At 35.2% G+C, this 16,687-nt stretch overlaps 1 protein-coding gene across 3 annotated transcripts in view; it reads right to left on the reverse strand.

The window, feature by feature from the left end:
• The window catches only part of USP6NL (USP6 N-terminal like), a 178,683-nt gene that overhangs the window by 24,333 nt on the left and 137,663 nt on the right, over positions 1-16,687 (reverse strand). For all 3 annotated transcript variants that reach the window (XM_028505655.2, XM_028505652.2, XM_028505654.2), the window contains 5 exons: positions 11,571-11,678; positions 6,746-6,855; positions 4,559-4,607; positions 2,895-3,015; positions 483-577 (listed from right to left, as the gene is read on the reverse strand). In XM_028505655.2, coding sequence (XP_028361456.1) covers positions 483-577; positions 2,895-3,015; positions 4,559-4,607; positions 6,746-6,855; positions 11,571-11,678 — 483 coding nt within the window. The remainder of the gene's footprint in view (positions 1-482; positions 578-2,894; positions 3,016-4,558; positions 4,608-6,745; positions 6,856-11,570; positions 11,679-16,687) is intronic.

A 16,687-nucleotide genomic window follows, 5' to 3' on the forward strand; every position in this document is an offset into this window, starting at 1 on the left:
ATATCACATTATCTTTATAATTTTGTTTGTATATATCAGCATCAAAGAAGTCTGAGTTAGGGCTGTGATAGTTCATCAACATTAAGTTTCAAAAATCCAATGTTCTTTAAACAACTGCATAGTAAATGAAATGGAAAACACTACAAATCAATATGCTAATTGGGATCCAAGGCTGCAGTCAATTATTCTAGCTTTACTCTTCTTTTTTAAGATTTTGTTCATTTATTTTTAAAGAGAGGGGAAAGGATAGAGAAAGAGAGGGAAAAAAACACTGATGTGAGAGAGAAATATCGATCAGTTGCCTCTTACATTCTTCTAACCAGGGACCTGTCTCCTGCAACCCAGGCATATGCTCTGACCAGGAATCAAACCAGCAACCTTTTGGTCTGCAGGCCAGCGCTCAATCCACTGAGCCACACCAGCCAGGGTTCTAGCTTTATTCTTGATGTAGGTGGGTTTAAGTCAATGTCACGTCTACCTACCAAGTGTTGCTTAAGCTTGGACAGAAATTTATTCAGTATTTTTTCATGATGTTCTTGAAACCTCAAAAGCTTAGGAAAACCATGGACAAAAAAGCCTAGAATACAAACATAAAAATATTTTTTTAAACAACACCAATAAAAACCCCTATTTTAAAATGCAACATTGCTTTCATCTTTAACTGCCAGAAACAACAACAAACAACAAACCCAGGGGTCACCTAAATACTTCCCCCCTCCACACACAAAATAATTGTGTATGAGCTTTGGTTAATAAAATCTGTAGTTTAATATTTTTTCTAAAGATCTCCTATAATCTTATAAAAATATAAAAGAGAACAGAATACTTCTGTATTAAAAGGAAAACTAAGAAACCAAAGAAAAAATGGAAACAAGCCATTTATCAAAATTACCTCTTAAAATATCAGATCATATCCTGATTTGTTTTCATTTTGTTTTACTGTTTATTATATAACAAACATTTTACTACTTTTTCCAGGTTTACTCTAAAAATTTCATTAACATCATGCTTTCAAAGTGTTTATCTCTTTTTTAATCCTTTCTATAAGTGATATTTAACAGCAGTTAAAATATACTATGTGATCAGTGTTACATCAGAAATAGTGTTTTACCCCAACTGATTATATAATATAATGTATAAGATTTCTAGGCTACAACTAATTGTAATTCAGTGAATAGTAATTCAGTATTAATTTTGTGTATTTAATTCATGGAACTTTGTATCTATTTTTATTTACAGGTTTGTTTTCAGACATTCTACACAATCCATTAAAAAGGATGTATACTTAATGGTTTATAGTTTTTCCATATTTGTATTTAACAACCTGGATTCTATATAACTTTGAAAGATGTTAATAGATGTTCTATGTTTAAAAAATAATCCAGGGGAAATGCTCTAAATTATACATATCCTTCTTGGATATTCATGATACATATGAGCTTCTTAAGGCTTCTAAGTTATTCTATAAAGAAACATTTTTCTTTGTTTAACTTGGTCTTCTAGACTTATTTGATCTTGGAGACCTACCCCACCTCCCCCACAAAAAACCCCACATCTGTTTCCTAAAAGTGAAACTATGTTCCTCACATACTATTGGGAAACACTGCTTTATAATCTTTAGAGAAGGGCTATTTCTTAACTACTTCTCAGTTTTCTAAGATGTGTGCAAAAATTTACACAGAGATTACTACGAGTAATATTTTCCAGTGAGATGATTTCATAAAAAAATTCACATCTCTATATGTGCCACTTTCATGGTCAATCTGATAATAATAGGAACTGGAATAATTTCAATAAGTCTGATTTTTTAAAAAAGCAATGCCCATCATAATAAATACTAGCTAAGACACCCTATCTTTCTTCACTTTTCAGTGACATACCAGACTTGATATTCTAAATCTCATTTTCTTCAGTCCTCACTTTATGTTTACATTTGTATGTGAAACTTTCATATATGAAATGCAAAAAAATGACTTTTCTGAAATTGGGCAGTCTTCTACATAATTACACATACTGAAATTACAGCAGTCCATGTACTTAAACATATATCAGCAATATCATCCCAAGGTTAAGCGAAATAAAAATTGATATCAGGCAGAGTTATTTTTCTTCGAGATGCTTTTTAAATGATACTGTCTACTGGATGGCAATTCACTATAACATATACTGTTGGAGTCTATTGGTGAGGTGCAAAGTGTCCGGGAACAGTTATCATGAAGATAGTATTTATTTAAAAAAATTCACAAGGAACACTGAGGGAGACAGCCAAATGCTAACACACACACATGCACATTTTTGCACACATACACACAGACCATGCACATACAAAATACCCCCCGGGAAAAAAAAAACACAAGGTAAGAATGTGAGATTTAATAGCTATAAACTATAGAAGGTCATGGTTTTGAAATATAAAAACATCACTTTAAACATGTTGCAGGTTCCCCACAATATACAGTTTAAATATTCACAGAGCTTACATGACCCATTCCTACAGTGATTAGTGTTAGATTAGTTTACTGAAATGATAATCACACAACTGTCTAAAAGTTCTGATCAAAAGGCATCTTTTTTCCTCTCAATAATACAGCTTTTCTAAAATTGCTCGGAACCTAAATTAGTCTCTCCTGATTATAGGGGCAAGTAAGAAAATAATTTTAAAATGCCAACAATATACTCTGGGGCAAACACAAAGGAATATAAATGTGAACAGAAAAATTCATTAGAGTCCAATAAAGGAGAATGAAATTAAAAATTTGTAACAAACAGTAATTAACAGAACAAGCCCCTAGACAGTAAGTTTTTGTACTTAACTCGACCAAGCATCTTCTACAGTTTGACTTTTTTCTCCCTCTCCTGCTTATTGTTTATGATAAACTATGGGGCTTTCTTACCGTGCATGGCATGCTTGGGGCCTGAGAAGAGTTTGACCAGGGCCCAGAAGGCATCCTCTTCATTCATATACATAAGGAGTAAAGCTGTGATCTGGCTCATCCCCTGACAGTAGCCAACTTCCTGAAGAGTAGATGAGAGCACAGAAACCGGGGGCTTTAAGATCAAATTATATGCTTATGCACATATTAAGAAACCTGACTTATAATCAGAAAATGCCTAAATACATTATTGAATGAGCAATTCTGTAGAAAAATATTAAAATCTTCGTAGCATTGAGGCACATTCTATAAAAGAATAAGACTGTGTTCAAGAATAAATTTATAGGTGTGAACAAAATCTAAACCTACATGTATTTTTATTGCCCCCTGTTCAACTGTTATACCCTCTGTGAAGAGCACTTACAGGTTTTTTTCTTTTTTATGTATGCTTCTCAGCTCAATATCCCTCCTCTTTGTGCAGGTGCTAGCAAATCTCTCTCCTACAGTGCCAATTCATGGTCTGGCCTTCTCTAGATTTCTGGACCTTTACATACACGCATCTGCAGACACGCATCCAACCTATGGCCCATTCTCCCCATGTTCCCTGCTTCTAATGGGGCCTTAGGCATTCATGTTGGTGGCATGTGAACCAAAGCTGATGGAGCAGAAGAGGACACCTCACCCCAGGGGAACAATTAATTGGCTGCACTGGCTAATCACAAACTCTTTCTAGGAAATCTGAATAAAGCCTGAGACTGGAATCAGATGGTGATGTGTACTTGAATAGAGTGGTCACGGTGAATCTATGGGTGCACTTTTAGCCATGGAAAAAATGCTAAGTAGGCAAAGAAAGCGATCTGGAGAAATATTGGAATAAACAGCTTACAGAGTCAGCATGTGGCCCAAGTGGAAGAGATAAAAAGCGTAGCTCTTTCTCACCAAAGGCTTCTTACTTTTCAGCTCCAACTCCCACGGGGCCCAACTATTGCTTCTATGAGAAGTCCCTTTAGTATGCTCCTTTTTAACTTGCCCTAGTTGGAGAATTTCTGTCCCTTGTAACTTAAAACTTTTTATTACAATAGAAATTACATATCTCATGGTTCATGGTTGTCCTCCCTGAAATCTAGTCACAAGCATTTATTTAACAACATCCAAATTACACTCAATCCTAGTTGATCTTTCCCCAAATTATCATCTCCCCCCACCAGAATGATAAATATCTAAAGCAAAACATGTTCCATTATTAGAAAGGTTAGTCTTAGCCTGCTCTTGGGAATAACAAGCAGGCACAGGTAGTATCCTAGCTGAACCTCACTGAATGGATAAAAAGCAAAGCAAAAATTAATCTAACTACCAACTGCCTGTCCTTCTAGCTCTGCTCATTCCCAGTCCTATTGCCATAAAATAAAAACAAAACAAACAACAACATCAGAATAACAAAACAGTCTGGAGAAAGAGACAAACAGTGAGATTCACTGACATGCTGTGGTTTTTCCCACTTCTAAATCAGCTTTGCTCTACGAGCCAGGGTTACTATAGAGATCCACAGAGCTCAAAGAATGTGGAAACATCTTCATCTAGTCCTGAGATGAAGAAACTCAGCCCAAAAGGGCCGTGTGAGGAAGGGTCCTCCCATTCCTCAGAATACACCTCAAAAAGCTTGGGGCAGGCATGCTCCAACTTACCGTGTTGTAAATAGAATATGCAGCAAGAACATGGAACAGGGATTGTTGCCTAGAGAAAAGAAAATTCATATTGAACACAGCTTAGTTATTTCACACATTTCAAAAATTATAAACTTAAAAAAAACAGGTTGACTGAAAATAAATAGATAATCCAAATAAAGTTACCATTATAATAAAGAAATGATCCCACGCTCAACTTTTAATATTCTACATGGTTTAAATTTGAGGTTAGATAACATTCATTATGTAGAAAGAATTTATACCAAAAAGCACAAAAGGCTTCACAGTTTCTTAAATGTGTTGCCTTTTTTTCATTGGAGCAACTGGCTTGACAGAGCGGTGGGAGCTATGTGCAATACCTATACGGCTGCAGCAACCTTTTCCAGGAGGCTGAATATGCTCTAAATCAGCCTCCAATACATGGTGCTGTCTCTCCCACAGCCAGGGGTCAGGGGTCCAATACTGAAGGAGTGGAAATGGGAAGGGCTCTACCAGTACTATCTCTGCTATTCCACTAGCAAAATGTTTGTTTCCCTTCCCATCAACCTGAGGCTCTCTGGCAGTCAGGAGATATTAGTTTCAAAGAGAGGAAGGCTTCCACAAGGAGACACAACAGTGATTCCCCTGAACTGGGAGCTGACGTTGCCACCCAGACACTTTGGGCTCCTCATGTCTCTGAATTAACAGGAGAGAAGGGGGCAACTGTATTGGTGAGGGTGGCTGATACTGATTATTAAGGGGAAACTGAGTTGCTACTAGATGATGGACATAAGGAAGCATAAGTCTAAAATACAGGAAAACATTTAGAGTGTCTCTTAGCATTACCAAAACCTGTGATTAAAGTCAACAGAAAACTGTACCAATCCAATTTGGGCTGGATTGCTAATGGTCCAGATCCTTTAGGAATAAAGGTTTAGGTCACCCCCACCAGGTACAAACTATAACCAGCAGAGGTACTTGCTGAGGGCAAAGGAAATATGCAATGAGGAACAGAAAGAGAGTTATAAACCAGCTATGACCACATGCCCAGTTGCAGAAATGAAGACTATAAATGAGTACTTCTTCCTTATTTTGATATATGTTTGCATACATGTTAGAAATATTGTTTTCTCCCTTCTCTTTTCCCTAATCATCTTATATGAGATCTTTTAATAATAGTTAACTTTATAGCACAGTAATTAGCTTATAGAATATCAAAGCAGAACAGTGAACATGCATCCTTTTGTGCAGAAAGGGTTAACATAATCAGTCATAAGCAGAACAGTTAGGCCAAAGTATAACTTTGTTACTGACTTTATTTGGAAATTAAATTGACAAGGGTTGACTGTGATGGTCAACTTTGTCAACCTGGCTCAGCTACAATACCCAGTTACTCCAACACTAATCTAGATGTTGCTATAAAGGAGATGTTTTGTACATGTGATTAAAATCCATAACCAGTTGACTTGAAGTAAAGGAGATCATCCTAGATAACCTGGGTAAGGCCTGATTCAATCAGTTAAAAGGCTGTAAGAGCAGATCTGTGGCTTCCCTGAAGAAGTTCCCCCTGAGGCCAGCAGCTTCAGCTCACACCCAGGAGGCCCAGCCTGCTCTCCCTGACAGCCTGCTCTGTGGACCTCAGATTGCCTAGTCAGCCCCCTCCATTGTGTAAGCCAATTCCTCACAATGGTTCTCTTTAGTATATATTTCTTACTGGTTTCTGTTTCTCTGGTTGAACACTAACCAATACAGAGGTCAGCAAAGCTATACCTTCTATTCATAAATTGTCATAGTCATTTAATTCATTCATTTCCCACTTTTTTTTTTGTTTCATCTGTGCATGGGGTCAAGGTTATAGGGGTGTTATTTATCACTGACACAGTTCTTAAAAAGCAACACAATCTCTCATTTCTTCTCTAAGACTTCTAATAAAGTATCTACCATAGTTTTAAGAATTCACAAATCATAAAATGATTCTTTACCAATTTCAAGCACCAACTATGTCAAAAATTTAAAATGTTAAGTTAAATGTGAACCTAAGTTTCATACAACATGAATTAAATAATGTGCAAAAGCTTAACCTTTAGGTCCTGAATGAAGATTAGTGTTTATGACACAACTCAACACTCACATTTTTAAGTTAATAAAGATTTGATAGAGACTATTTATAAATGCTATCTACATTGCATAATATTAAAGTTTACTTACTTAACACCGTATCTGTCTCTAAACATAATATGGTCCCTAAATGTGCGGTTGACATCAAGGTCTATTTGTCTGATATCAGGAGAACAACCACGTGCTCTGTGCTTTAATTTCTGAAGAGAAAAAAGAGAAGAAGAAAGCATATTTTTATGGAAATCAGTTGTTGAAAAATCGATGAAAAATAGTACAATAATTCTCATTTAAAAGACATTTTGGTTTAGGAAAATCATTCCCATGGTTCAAACATGTAAACAACGTAAAAAGGTTCTCTCCCATTCACGCCCCATTTCTCCTACTTCTGTTTCCTCCCTTTTCCCATCACCTCTTTTTTCTAACACTCATCAACAGAGGTAGATTTTAATTTTGGACAGAGAACTTTCTGGATTTGCATTGCTAGTCTCTCTAGAAGCTTACAGGAGTTTCTTTCTCCATGTCTGAAACTTCACATCTCTGCTTGGTTTGGATCTATTTTTATCCACAGGGCTCGACACTTGATGGATCTTTTCAATCTTAAAACCTCATACATCTCTGAGTTCTGAGAAATTTTCATGATTCATTTGTTGATTTCTCCAGCCTCCCCTCCCACATTCCCATTTTCTCTTTCCGGAACTCTTATTATTACAGTGTGGGATCTCCTGGGCTGTCATTTAATTTTCTTATATTTTCTCTATTATTTTCCATCTCTTTGACTTTATAATCTACTTTCTGGGAAATCAATCGTTATTTTCAAACCCTCCTCTAGGATCTTTCATTTCTATTCTCATTTTTATATTCATAAGCTCTTTGTTTTCCTCAAATGTTCCTTTTTATAGCATTCTATACTTGTTTTATGGATGCAATGGCTACTTTTACCCCTCTGAAGATATTAGTGATAGTTTTTTTGTTTTCTTCTTGAGCTCTAGTCTGTTTCTTATAAGTTGCTTTTTTCCATTCATTCTCATTTGTCTTTCATATTAGCTCATTTTCCTCAAGTGAACAGTGATACTTTGTTGTCTGCTTATATTTAAGAGTAGGAGACTAAAAGCTGGTGGAAATTCTGTGTGCAGAAGTGGGGATTCCCAACTGGGTCTTCACAGGCTGGGCAGTTTCACTTGGGTTCATTTTCTTAGGATGGTCAGATTTTCCAGAGAAGGCTCTTCTGCTCTCCTGTCAAAAAGACAGGCCCCAGCTGCCCATGTTCTGAGAGTGGAGTAGAGGGAAAGGCTGCAATGCCCCAAATTCAGGGTATTCAATTCTTCTGTGCTTTCATTACAGCAGCCTCGCCCTGGGCAGTGTCTGTGTTCTCTCCCACCCAGAGGCCCTCTGTTTTACCCTCTCCAAACGGCAAACCTTCAGCCTCCTGCCAGGGTGGGGAGGGACTGAGGGGGTCTCACTGCTTCTGCATCAGACTTTTTCACTTCTACTCCAAAGGTACCTGGAACTGGCAATTACCAAGGTTTTTGGAGATTTTGAGATAAAAATCAGGTACTTCTCCAATTTCTCACTGCTAGCCTACAATTAGTTTTCTCATGTTTGCTAAGATTAGTAAGTATTTGTCTGAATTCTGGTTTCTAAAAATTGGCAGCTCTTAATTTCTTCTCCTATTTTCTCTTCCTTGAGGTTTGCCTTTTAAAACACTCTCTGCTGTTAATTTAGTGGCATTTCACAATTTAGGTGCACTAAATGGCAATGTTAATCACCCATGTTTAACCAGATGGGAGATTAAAATTTATATAATTTATACTTTCCTATGCTTAAGTATAATTAAGCATCTATATACATATGTTATATTGACCTACCTACCATGTGCTGGTAATATATATTTCTGCTAAAATCAATTCCAAAAATATATATAAAAACATAACTTTCAATTCCTGACTTAAGCTAACAGTGAAAAGTTGAGGGCCACCTTGGATATGTGTGTTTATGTTAAGTGTTTTCTATGTACAGCTTTGTGTTTTGAGGTACAGCTCAGAGAAAAGCAGCTTCTGTAACTTTTTAAAACAGAAAAAGTAATCATGGTACACTTTAGAGTTCCAAAGACGGAGGAGGATACTTATAGTACTATACTGGAACCATACAACCACTTAAATGTAATTGTATGCTACTTCTTATATAAGTTGGTCCAGAATACATTACAAAAACTTAACTTTAAAAATAATAATCTTTATATATTTGTTCTTTAAATATCTGGGGGAAAAGGGTAATGGGTAAGTAAAAAAGGTTCCATTGTTGCTCATGGGCCTCTTGGTAAAAGATAAGATGTCAAAAAACAGAAAGAAAATGTTTGATAATACATGATAAAATAGAATTTAAAATCAAACTTAGTTGAAAGGGAGAAAAACACCTAAACACATCTATAATATCAGCTTCTCTAGAAGACAACAAAATCCAACATATAAAAAAAACAAAACTTCACGATAGAAACAAAGCCCAGCTGAGTCAGAAAATAAAATGGTCAGAAAGATTGTTTATGCCCTAGACTGTTTACATGTTAATGTGCAGAGCACAAGAAATCAAGCATATTTCTTATCTTAATGAAAAGAGGTTAGCAGCTTCTCCAGTTATCTCTGAGACTGGGTGGTTTCAAATTCATGATTATCACAACAATATAAGAATAAACATCTTATTTAAAAGAAATAGGAAATAATGAACTTATAAAACTGAGGGCAGAAGTACTGTGGAAGCATTTAAGTGAGAAATTAGCACTGTGAATTTGGCCTACAAGATTATTAAGCCCCACTAAGACTGGAGATGATGTTGCTAACCTCTATGGGCTGAACCTCTCCCAGCTGCAGGACACAGCATCACTAATGATGAGATACAATTAAAAGCACAGGAGAACAGATGGGGACACCAGGTCAGGAGTCAGGACAATTTGACAATCTGAGAAAAACTTTAGAAGGTTAAGAAAAGTAGGTTTACTAGAAAATTTATTTCTACTAAATTTCCAACTTGAATAGAACAATTTACATGACTTTTACAAAGGGATAGGAAGAGAGACTGACAAAGAAAGGAAGTCTTGGTTAAATAATGATGCTGGGGAAACTCAGAATAAAAAATGTTTATAGTAGTGTTGAAAATTATAAGCTTGAAGGTCTTGGTGAGCAAGTCATTGAATAATGATGCTGGGGGAAACTCAAAGAGTAAAAATAATGTTTATGATAGTGTTGAAAATGACAACTTGAAAGTCTTGGTGAGCAATCCATTTCTCTTATTGTTGTTATTGTATGATTGGTTTTTCATTAAATGGTTCTCTCATATTAGCCAGTCACTGGAAAAAATCTTATTCTATGTAGAAATGGACTAATCTATATAATGGAAAACCACAGTTCTAATATTAGCACATATACTGGGTTGAACAGTCTCTCTCTAAAATTCTTGTTTACCTAGAAACTGACTATGACCTGGTTTGGAAATGGGGTCTTTACAGATGTAATAAAATTAAGGTGAGGTCACACTGCATTCGGGTTGGACCTAAATCCAATGACAGGTGTCCTTAGAAGGCCAGACACAGAGACACACACAGGGAAGAAGCCATGTGAAGGTGAAGACAGAAATTAGAGTGATGCAGAAACAAGGCAAGCACACCAAAGACTGCTGGCAGCCACCAGACTCAGGAAGCATCAAGGAAGGGTTCTTCCCTAGAGCCTTGGGAGAGAGTAGGGTCCCACTGACACCTTGATTTCAGGCTGTACAATTGTGAGAGAATAAATTTCCAATATTTTAAGCCACTCAGTCTGTGGTACTTTGTCAGACCTAGGAAATACACACAGCATGGTAATATTTACTGAGCACAGACCACAGGCCAGGCACACTTAGGAGATGCTAGATTAAATTTTGTATGTTCTCTCAGGCATTAATTTCAACACTGGCTGTCCAACTATGACTAAAACCAAACATTTAATCCACAGTCTACAATAACTTGAAACTCTAAAACCATGAAAATAAACTTATAGTATGTGTAGGGTCCAATCAGCTAATTTTGAAAATCTATGTTATATAAAATAAGTAATTCTTTAAATTAATGAGTATTTATTAATTTCATCTTAATGAAATTTTATATATATTTCAATGAAAATATCAAAAGAGAATTCCGAAACCCCTTTTTATAGCTGAAATTGGTTTAAATAATTTCTTTGTTTCCTCTATTCTAATTTATTCTACTTATATACATTTTCTGAGTGACATATTTCAAACTGATTCTCAGACAAAAGTGTCTTACACCTTTTAAAGATTGATATAAAATTTAGGTTTCAAAGTATTATAACTGACAAAGAAGTAAATTTAATGCATAAGGTAATTTGAGGAATGTATTACTGATTACTGAATATGGTTTAGCTCTGTATTAATAAATAATAAAACCTAGAGATACCCTAATAATCTTCAGGAAAAATTCTTTTTCATGTTTAGAAGAAAACAGTCAATCATATACAGGCAGTTATTGGATAAATTGAATTCTGCCATTATTTTTCCATAACTAAAAGTAACCCTGTAAATCTCTTTATTAATACTACATTGCATATAGGCAGCTACAATCAGGTCTTAGTCAATTTTTCTTATGAGTATGGCTCAACATTGACTGATCATTTCAAGTATTTGAAAAGCACTTAATACTTACTAACTGATACAGAAAATAACATTTTCACTGAAGTACTTTTGAAATTTAGAAAGGAGACTTCAATAAACAAAACAATCAAGAAAACAGATAATAGGCTTATAAACCCAATGTGATATCATTTTAATATAATTTTAAATGATTATATGAATATCTCTCATCACCTTGAATACTAAAAAAATGCATTTTACTTTTGCATTTCAAAATAACACGCTGGCTTCAGATACTCACACTATAAAGGTCCCTCGTTTCTTCTTTCATCTTAGGGATCTCAAGAAGCAGAGCCCAGACTTCACCTCGGAGCTGGAGTGGGATCCCCTTGTAAATTCTTCTATGAAACTTATGAAAAGAAACAAACTGAAATTATAAACTGACAAAAGTTTAGACTGGTCCCTTAAATCAAATTAATTAATACTTGTTAGTCTTTTATTTTGAAAGTATCCATGATAATTAATGACACATTTTAACATGGCACATTTGGATACTATCATCTCTACATTTCAGATCTTAACGGAAACATATTCACAGAAAATAAGAAAATAAACAATAAAATGTTAAGTATGTCTAGTACATTGGTATTTTGATACCATTCATTAAAAAGGTGTTCCCTAAGTGGCATGAAAGCATAATCATTGCTTTTTTTAAGTTGTGAACATTCCCTGTTGATATAATTGAACTAGTATACACTCTCTTCCTTTTGATCCATACACCTAACGGGCTCCAAATAATAAAAAGGTTGCCATGTGCCAAAAGAATCTTCATGGAGAGTAGCGAGTACTGTTCACCCTAATCTCTTTCCCACCACCCTCTCGCCTTCTCTCTGGGGCTCTCTAGAACACAGCAAATTAATAATCTGAGTTAACTCCTATCCCTCCCTATACTTTCTCTCACTCCCACACACTCCCTCTTCCCACATCTCTTTTCAATTCTTAATAATTTCTTCAGGAACACCTTTGTCTTTCCCTTAATGACATTGACCCTATCTGATCAGATAAAAATAGTGATACATTTCCATCAAGAAGAAAAGTCATTACTTTTGAATGAAATTGGCCATAAAACATCAGTACTATCAACTCTTTGGTTCCTTGAAAATACACCGCTAATGCTCTAAGAATCTTAAGACTCAATATACTTCTCTATCTAGTAATTATATCTTTTTCCTCAAGGCTAATTATTCAAAATAACATACAGACCTTCTAAGGTCATTACAAAATTTGCCTAATAAAACCTGGAAACTTAAAAGCAGAGATGGAAATGATTAGACAAATTACAGCAGAAATCTTAAGGAATAAGGTAAGGATAGGTGCATAACTACCTTTATGATCAAAATAAGATATTTAAATAGAATGGCTACGAAAATAAGATGTACGTTCTAATAAATGGCTAAGAAAATAAGATCTTAGTTCTAATAACTGAAATTTTGGTGAACTATGAATAAGCAGAGCTTCAATTTCTACTACTACACTACTTAGATATTTAGAAACTAAAACTTTAATAAGTCAGACATGATGTGGTTTGCGAAACTTTGATTATGTAGTTTAAAATGAGTGATACTATAGAGCAACTTTTACTGTGAAACAGTGAATATTATGAAATTGATTTAATTAGATAATTACATAATTTCAGTTTTGTTCTCTTGGTATAAACATAATATGCCTCAAATTTAAAATTTCAGCAGATAGTGACTAAAATCTTAGAAGTTTAATGTATACAACAGCTCTAAGTGGAAGAATACATACAGAAAGGCTTTGTGTAAACTAGACTCTGCTACTTGTAACATTTCTTCCCAGGTACTAAACACTTACCACCATTAATTGCAAATTTAACGTGGTAAAAAAAAAGCAAGTGATTTATTTTCCTAAAGAAAGCCTGTCATCTGTCAAAATTGCATCAAAATCATAATAAACTACTTTTAAAGATATACCATCCACTAAAAGTTACTTCAAATTATCTCCTAAATTTCTAAAGTAAAAATGACATTGTAAGCACCTGATAGAAATATCAGAAAATGTGGAAATTACTGCAAATGTAAAAAGTGAAATTGCAATAGTCAAGTAGAAAATGATGGCAGGTAAACAGATTAACTTGAATCTCCATTAAACTAATGTTTCCAGTGAGTAAAATAAAAGCTCTGACATGTATTTCCTAAAGTATATTACTTGAAAAGACTTTTGACATTTTATTGTTGTCATTCAATTCTGCATTTGTTATACATAAATTACTGTCCATTAGCCATTCTAAAGTTTAATTGAGATTTAGAAAAAAATCAAATTGCCACAATAAATTGGGAAGAAATAACAGAGAAATTACAGGTAGAAACAGAAATTAATGGTCCCTGTGCTATACCAAGGTTAAAATGAACATTTAGGCACATATGAAAAAGGCTGAAAAGAAACATTGGTACACTATCAGTAACATCATTAGTAGTAACAATTAAAATCAACTACTGAGCATTTACTATGCATAGAAGATGATTTTAAGCTATTTACAGATGTTTATGTTATGTAATTATATCAACAACTCTATGAGATGTTATATCCCAATTTTATAGATATTGAAAGTAAATCACAAAGATGTTAAATAGCTTTTCAAATGGCACGCATAAGTTGTTACCAGTTAGTAAAGAAAACAACTGATTTTGCATTTTTTAAAAAAAGAATATCTTTCAAGACCATTGTGCATACAGTATCCATTGCTCTGTTCAACTGGACTTACTAAAATACATGGAACAGGAAAATATTTTTTAAAGCATTAAAATAATGAAAATAAAATTACATCTAAATTTCTTAAAAAGAATATAAAGGGTGAATCTAAAATTCAAGCTGTGAAAGGTAATGAAATAAAACATGTACAAAAAGTCGTATAGAGACAAAAAGACTACAGATATAGAGAACAGAATGGCAGCGATTAGGGGAGGGGATTGAGAGGCTGGGGGACTGGGTGAAAAAGGTGAAGGATTATGCAAAACAAAACAAAAACAAAACACCCTCACAGACACAGACTGCAGTATGGTGATTACCAGAGGGAAAGTGGGGTTGGGGAAGGTAGAAGAGAGTAAAGGGGAGATAAATGGTGACGGAAGGAGGCTTGACTTTGGGTGGTAGACATACAATACAATATACAGATGATGTGTTATAGAATTATACACGTGAAACCTATATAATTTTATCAACTAAGGTCACCCCAATAAACTCAATAAAAATTAAAAAACAAAAAAAGCATAAATTATGAGACCCTAAAATAAGAATTTAAAATTATGCTTATTATTTTTCAAACACTTGTCCTGTTATATGACAGGCTGACTTATGGTTACATATCTTTCCTTACAAATTTTCAACTGTCATAGAAATTTGTATAACAAAGAGAAATTATACCAAAACACAACAGTTGTAATAAAATTTGCTTATTTTTCAGGACAATAGTTCAGTTTATATCTGTTAAGAATTTTTCAATGGACAAAGTAGTATCTCATATTTTCTGTAACAACTCAGAGAACCAAGGTACAGAGAAGTGGTTTGCCTTGGTCAAAGAATTCATCTTTTTAATCCTACTTCAGGGTATTTCTACCAAATTGCACTACCTCCTACATGTAACAGCTCTATTAATGCAGCAGAATTTATCCATAGAAGGTGACAGCTGATTATCCCAACTCATACATAAATATCATTCATTCATTCATTCATTCATTCAAAAAGGAAACTGTAATGACTGCCTGCTTTGTAGCCAACACTTATTATGTCCTATGGTTACAAAAATGCAAAAGTTCTGGGGAGCTCACAGTGTAGTACGGAAGATAATTATGTAAGCAGATAATTACAATATAAACAGACAATCCTTTATAATACAATAAAGCCACATACACTGATTGCTATCAGAGCGGAGCATCCCACTCTGATGGGAGAAGTCGTGATGGAGATAGACTCCCCCATAGGTGGGCGAGGGTGGTCAAAGGAAAATGGTAGGCACTACACTGTCTAGATCTGCAGAAATAACATCAGGGGTCAGCTAGTCCTTATGTATAGGACACGTGAGATTCCAAGGAGAAACCAGAAAGAGTTTAGGGATAAAGGTGTTGAGGATGAAGGGCAATGAATCTGCTGTGGTGGTCATTTTTTTATTGGTCCAGCACAGTGCCTCTCATCATGAGACTATTAGAAATACTATAAGGGAGGGGGGTAGGGATGAATTCTGCATGAGAATTAGGAAAGACTTCGTTCAGACAAGACGACAATAAACTCCACACTGAAGGATACATAGGGATTTGCCAGGAAAGGGAAATGAAGGCAGGGATGAGAGTGAGGATAATGATGAATCAAAGAGTAATAATAATATTAATAATACCAGTTATGCTAACATTTTCTGATTATTTATTAGGAGTCAACATATCAGTGATTTTCAACATTTTACATCTCAGGGCACCCATAAACCAACTACTAAAATTCTGTAGCACAACAAAAATAGATTTTTGTTAATCTAATAAAAAGAGGGGTAGACAACATCTGTCCAGAAAGTATCAAGCCATGTGCTATGAAAAATAGAGGCACTTATTGAAGATACAGGACATAAGCAGCATTGTACATAGGACAATGACACATTAGTCCCTTTCAAAGTAGGCACCTTGGGACCTCACACAGTTCTCCCAGCATCTCTTCCACTGTTCAAAACACTGCAAAATCCTTTGCTGGAATTGCCATCAGCTGCCCCATTGTACTTTCTTGAATCTCACTGACAGTCTGAAATATCTTCCCGTTCAAAGGTGATTTTAGTTTGGGGAAAGCCAGAAGTTGCAGGGTGCCAAATCTGGTTCATTGGTAGCAGTTTGAATCAAGTCACTAGCAAGTACAGCATCGTGTTCCTTCTGCTCTAATAGCAGAAGCCACGGAATGAATTTGCCAGAACACATTTCATGCCAAGATCCTGCATCAAAACCTCGGACACAGCAGTTTTTGGAATCCCCAGATCAGCCTCTAGGCCTCACACTGTCAGTCTCGATATTTGTAGATTGCAGCCCATACATATTCAACATTCTCAGGTGTTTTGCTTGTTGCAGGCCTTCCAGAAAGTGGGTCACTTTCAACAGATTCTTGACCATCTTTGAAGTGTTTGTGTCACACTTTTATTTGCACTGCACTCATTACATTGTTCCCCAAAAGCCTTCTGAATCATTCATCCGAATAGTTTCCATAGACGAATGTTCAAGCGTAATGCAAAATTTGATGCAGATCTGTTGCTCTACTGGCTCAGTCATTTTGAATGTGAGAGGCACACAGTACACATATTCACTCAACAGCATCTACCACCCCCATGGACTAGTACAGTGAGGTCATCAGTGCTGATGTGTGCACATT

Source organism: Phyllostomus discolor, chromosome 1 (assembly GCF_004126475.2).
Source record: "Phyllostomus discolor isolate MPI-MPIP mPhyDis1 chromosome 1, mPhyDis1.pri.v3, whole genome shotgun sequence".
Lineage (NCBI taxonomy): Eukaryota > Metazoa > Chordata > Mammalia > Chiroptera > Phyllostomidae > Phyllostomus > Phyllostomus discolor.